The 6000-nt window shown below is 35.5% G+C and overlaps 1 protein-coding gene across 6 annotated transcripts in view; it reads left to right on the forward strand.

Annotated features, from left to right (window-relative positions):
• Positions 1-6000, forward strand: part of MIPOL1 (mirror-image polydactyly 1) — a 373668-nt gene that overhangs the window by 90999 nt on the left and 276669 nt on the right. For all 6 annotated transcript variants that reach the window (XR_001826007.2, XM_017530847.2, XM_017530845.2 and 3 more), the window contains exon 7: positions 3511-3640. Coding sequence is in view for 5 of the 6 variants with exons in the window: in XM_017530847.2 (XP_017386336.1) it covers positions 3511-3640 (130 nt within the window). In the remaining variant the exon portion in view is untranslated. The remainder of the gene's footprint in view (positions 1-3510; positions 3641-6000) is intronic.

Genomic DNA, 6000 nt, shown 5'->3' on the forward strand with positions numbered 1-6000 from the left:
TTACCTTTAAACATAGAGATGATTAGACTTATTATTAAAGCCCTTGCCTTGATATGCTAGTCTTACCTCTTCCATAAGGTACTGTTGCATGTAAAGTGGTATACAATTTGCATTAAAAGTCACTATATAAAGATCTGGCCACAGTTTATAAAAATGAAAGAAAACCTCTTGGCATTTGAAGTTTAGTATTTTAACCTTTTAATATCTCAGAATATTTCAGAGTAATATGTTAATCTGTGCTTACATCACTATTTACCATCATTTTTGTTCATTCTATCTGGTCTACAAATTAGATGTACTGTATTAGACTGATATGCTGCCTACTGCACTAAGGAGGCAACTTAGAAGTATATGATAAACTTTTTTGTTTTTTCAATTTCACTTTAGGTTCTGGGGTACATGTGCAGGTCATGCAGGGTTGTTGCATAGGTGCATACATAACCAGGTGCTTTGCTGCCTCTATTCCCCCTTTGACTATATCTGACATTTCTCCCCATTTTATCTCTCAAAACTTCTTAGAATACCAGAATTTTGTTTTTTTGAGACCATATCTTGCTCTGTCTCCCAGACTGGAGTGCAGTGGCACGATCTCAGCTCATTGCAACCTCCTCCTTGTTTCAAGCAATTCCCCTGCCTCAGCCTCTTGAGTAGCTGAGATTATAGGCATGTGCTACCATGCCTGGCTAGTTTTTGTATTTTTAGTAGAGATGGGTTTTCATCATGTTGGCTAAGCTGGTCTAAAACTCCTAACCTCAAGTGATCCTGCCTGCCTTGACCTCCCAAAGTACTGGGATTACAGGTGTAAGCCACTGTACCCAGCCATTGTTTTTGATAAACTATTATTAATTTAATCATGGTATGCAGCATACAATATAAAATGGGTTCTGAATAATTTTTCTTTCAGTCCCTTATATAATTTTTGCCTGCCAATGAAAAAAGCTAAAAATTGAAGAATTTTTTAGATTAGATTTTGAATATTACAAATTAATCAAAACTACATTATTAATATGTCTAGGAATTAAGTCACATTGTGAGTCTGTGGTTTGAGTATGGTTACTGTAGTGGTAGAGTAGAACTAACATTTGTTGATGATCCACTTTATTTTATTAATTTGGCCAAGAGCTTTCATATATTTTCTAATTTAATTTTTTATAACATCATGAATATTGGCATTTTATTAATTTTATATACCTGAACTTCAACTAAAATAATTTAAGAAATTAACAAAAGAAGGTTGCTAAACTTTAGTACCTTAGATCAGAATCAAAATTCATATTCTTCCATACACCATGTTGTTTTCCATACTATGCAAGATACATAATTTATACATGCTGGTAAATACTTTACCACTATGTTGCTTTCTCTAAGCTGTTATTATTGCTCTTCCTGGAAGGATATCCTATAGAATCAGAAGGGAAAAATAAAATTCATTTTTGTGTTTTTTTCAGAAAAACACGACAGAAGTTTCTTTCCAAACAGCATGAAGTGCCAACCATGGTGCCTCATGCTTGTAATCCCAGCACTTTGGAGGCCGAGGCAGGTGGAACACCTGAGGTTAGGAGTTCAAGACCAGCTTCACCAACATGGCAAAACCCCATCTCTACTAAAAATACAAAAAATTAACTGGACATGGTGGCAGATGCCTGTAATCCCAGCTACTCGGGAGACTGAGGCAGGAGAATTGCTTGAACTCAGGAGCCGGAAGTTGCAGTGAGCTGAGATTTCACCACTGCACTCCAGCCAGGGCAACAGAGTGAGACAAACAAACAAACAAACAAAACCACGGCATGAAGAATTGATACAGTAGTCCCATCTTATCTGTGGCTTCTTTTTCCATGGTTTCAGTTACTTATGGTCTGAAAATACTAAGGGAACGATTTCAGAAATAAACAGTTCCTAAGTTTTAAATTGCATATTGTTTTGAATAGTGTTGTAATGAAATTTTATGCCATCTTGCCCAGGGTATGAACTGAACTGACTGGCTAGATAGATCCATGCTGAATATTCTACCACTAGTTTTCCACTACTTACAATTTAAATAATGCAATAATAATGATTTTTTAAAGAATTATTATTATGAGACAGGGTATTACTCTGTCATCCACACTGAATCACAATAACAGCTTACTGCAGCCTCTACCTCCCAGACTCCAGCTGAGTTTCACCATGTTGGCCAGACTGGTCTAGAATTTCTGGGCTCAAGTGATCTGCCCATCTTGGCCTTCCAAAGTGCTGGGATTACAGGTGTGAGCCACTGCACCCAACCGGGGCTAATTTTTAATTTTTTTGTAGAGATGAGGTCTCACTATGTTGCTCAGCCTGGTCTGGAACTCCTGGGCTCAAGTGATTCACCTGCCTCGGCCTGCCAAAATGCTGGGGTTACAGATATGAGCCACCATGCTGGCCCTAATCAACTATCTTGATTAACTGTATATTAATCTGTAACAATCCTTGGGCAGAGATCCAATGCTTTACAAACTAAAAGAGCATTTCAAAATTTTTCTGAAGTTTTTTTTTGTAGTTTGACAGTATAAATAAGGTATTTGAGGCCCTCTTTCTGTAACATTACAGTAATATTTTTAAAATTATGTAAGATTTCAAACATACAAGCAATAAAATTATGCTTAAGAAATAATTTCAGATAACATTAAAGCTCCTGATACAGTGCTGCAGACATCTAGATGATGCCATTTGTATTAAAATCTATATCAACAGTGCCCTGTGCTCTGTGCAGATGTACACTACTATAACAGCAGAGCTCTGTCCTATTTTATTCTTCTTTTACCCATTTTCTTTTCTCTCTAGCTTCCCACTGAGGTAATTACCATTCTGAATTTGGTGTTTATCCTTTCCATGCTCACTGTATTATTTGTATTAATTGTGTCTATTCATAAATAGCGGGTAGAGTTGTTTTACTTTGCAACTTGCTATTTTTGCCAACAGTTTGTATTTGAGATTTGTCCATCTGTCCATAGTCAAGTCATTTTAAATGCTGGGTAATATTTCATTCTAAATGTAATTTATTTCTGTTAATGTTGATGGACATTTGGGTTATGTCTAAGCTTTTGCTATTATAAGCAATGCTGCAATATTTTATACATGTTTACATTTACATATATGCATGAATTTATCTAGGCTACATACCAAAGAGGGAATTTGCTAGGCTAGGCCTGTCTTCAACTTCAATAAACTGCCAAATTGCTCTTCAGATGGTTGTAGAAATGTATCTGCCTACCTGGAACATGTATGAGAGTTTTCTTTATTTCACAGGCTTATAACATTTGCTATTATTAGATCTTTAAATTTTTGCTCTTTTTAGTGGTTCGAGATGATATCCCAGTTTTGCAGTACCTATTATTAAAAATAATATTTCTGAATGGATTAATTGATACTAATTCAGTTTAATGAGCATTCCTTGAAATAACAGTTGCTTATGGCTTTTACTTTTGTTAAAGGTATATATTTCTCCCTTATTTTCTATGATTGATTGTCTGTCATATATTTTGGTAGCTCTGGTTGAAGAAGTGTATTTTGCACAGAAGGAACGTGATGAAGCTGTTATGTCTAGACTGCAATTAGCCATTGAGGACAGAGATGAAGCAATTGCGCGAGCCAAGCATATGGAAATGTCTCTAAAAGTGTATGTACTGTACACATTTAAAACTCTCTATGATATTAGGAACATTTATAAAAGGCGTGCTTTATCTGGTAGTTACATATTCAAAAATGTGACTAGGAAATTGCATATCTCCATTCTTTTTCTAAAACCTTTAGCATGCTACTTTGCCTGTCGGGAACAGCAATCAATTTAGAAAAAGAAAGAAAAGAAATGCACATCACTCTCAACAAAATTACTTTCTTTATTTCTTCGTAGTTTGTTGTTCCTTCCTATGTGACTCCTTTTCTTATTATCTCCTCCTCTTTATCACTTTTTAAATTTATTTCAGTTATCTGAGTCTTTCACTGCTCTTTGTTTAATATCGCTGTTTCTGTTTTTTACTACTTTTTACTTGCAGTTTTTTTAGCTTTGGTTTTTAAACTTTAGTGATACTTGGAGTACGGTGGAGCCTAAGAATACACATTTTTTTACAAGAAACCCAGGTGATTCTGATAGGTAAATGATGGACTGCACTTAATGAAACAATGCCCTAGACATATGTACTGCTCAAATTTTAATGTGCAATCCGATCACTTGGGGATCTTGTCAGAATGCAGATTCTGGTTCATTAGGTTTGGGCTGGGACCAGAGATTCTGTCCTTATAACAATCTCCAAGATGTTACTCATGATGCTAGTCTAAGGAATAGGCTTTGGGTGGAAAGACCCTAGAACATCTAGAAATATGTTACCTGCACAGATAGATAGAATGCAGTAATCTAATATTTAATGATGATCAATCAGCATACTTATGGCATGTTTACTTTGTCCAGTGTTGTACTAGGCTCTTTGGAGGAACAGAGTAAAGTACTAATTAAAACATGGTTTACCGGGGAGACAAAAAGCCATAAATAATAATATGTGTTCAAGTTGTGATTAGGTAATATTTGTTTTTGGTCTAGATTAATGACTTTTTTTTTGAAGATTGATAGGCTCATTATACGGCATCAAACTCACTGGAAAAACACAGAAACAAAAATTTCACCTAAATTCTACAATGCCTATTCCAGAATAACCATCTTTATCTATAGGGAAACATTATTTCAAACATTTTCTCTTATATACTTAAAAACCATTACCTAGAAGGATAGATGGCCTGCCATTGATTAGAGGTAGTCAAAGAATTAATTGATTAAAAATCAAGTAATTCTCTACATGTTGTATTTGAGAGGCAGTGTAGTGTAGAGGTTAAGAGCACAGATTCTGGATCCAGTCTATTCTTGAATATCGGGTTTGATGCCTCCTTGCTGTATAGTCATGGACAAATTATCCGAAGTCTACACGGCTCAGTTTTTTGACCTACAAAATGTATATAATAGTGCAGTTAATGAGGACCTATACAGGTTGTCATGAGGACTAAATTACCTATTGACTATGTATGTATATATATGTATATATGTAAAATATATATAAAATTAAAAGATGTATATGTACGTGTTGTTGGTTTGTTCAGAGACAGTCTTGCTATATCACACAGGCTGGAATGCAGTGGTGTGATCAGAGCTCATTGCAGACTTGAACTGGACTCAAGTGATCTTCCTACCTCAGCCTCCCAAGGAGTTGTGGCTACAGGGACTGTAGAAACATGCCACCATGCTCGGCTAATTTTTAAAGTTTTTTGTAGAGATTGGGTCTCACTGTGTTGCTCAGACTGGGGTCAAACTGTAGGCCTCAAGTGATTCTTTTACCTTGGCCTCCCAAAGCCCTGAGATTACAGGCATGAGCCACTGCACCCAGCCAAATCACTAAATATTGAAAAGTATGTGGCTCATAGTGAGTGCTATGTAAGTGTTAACTTCAATTTAAGAGTAATAGTCAATTGAAGTGAAACTGAAGAAAATTTTGAACTTCATGCAGTATTTTCTCTCTATAGCTATATTAATTTTCTAAACACCCTTCTAATATTAAGCAATGAGACTGAAAAAAATTAAGGTGTTGGAGTCAGCAACATTTTTTTTTCTTTTTCTTTTATTTAATATATATTTATTTTTAAAAATTGAACAGAACCACATTTTGCCATGTTGCCCAGGCTGTTCTCCAACTCCTGGACTCAAGCAATTTGCCCGCCCCAGCCTCCTAAAGTGTTAGGACTACAGGCATGAACCACTAGGCCTGGTCAAAATTTTCTCATTATTTTTTCAGTTAACGATACCATGTAACTCTCAGGTATGGATTGACCTTAAAATAAGAAGTTAAAGTAAAATTAATATAAGTAGAGAGTTTACTGGGGCCAAGTTTGAGGATTGCAGCCTGGGAGCGTAGATTCACATTGCTCTGAAATACACTTCTATTAGCAGGAGTTATAAATGGACTTTTGTTTATTTTTTCTTTTTTTAAGTTTTAA

This window comes from Cebus imitator, unplaced genomic scaffold (assembly GCF_001604975.1).
Source record: "Cebus imitator isolate Cc_AM_T3 unplaced genomic scaffold, Cebus_imitator-1.0 Scaffold69, whole genome shotgun sequence".
NCBI lineage: Eukaryota > Metazoa > Chordata > Mammalia > Primates > Cebidae > Cebus > Cebus imitator.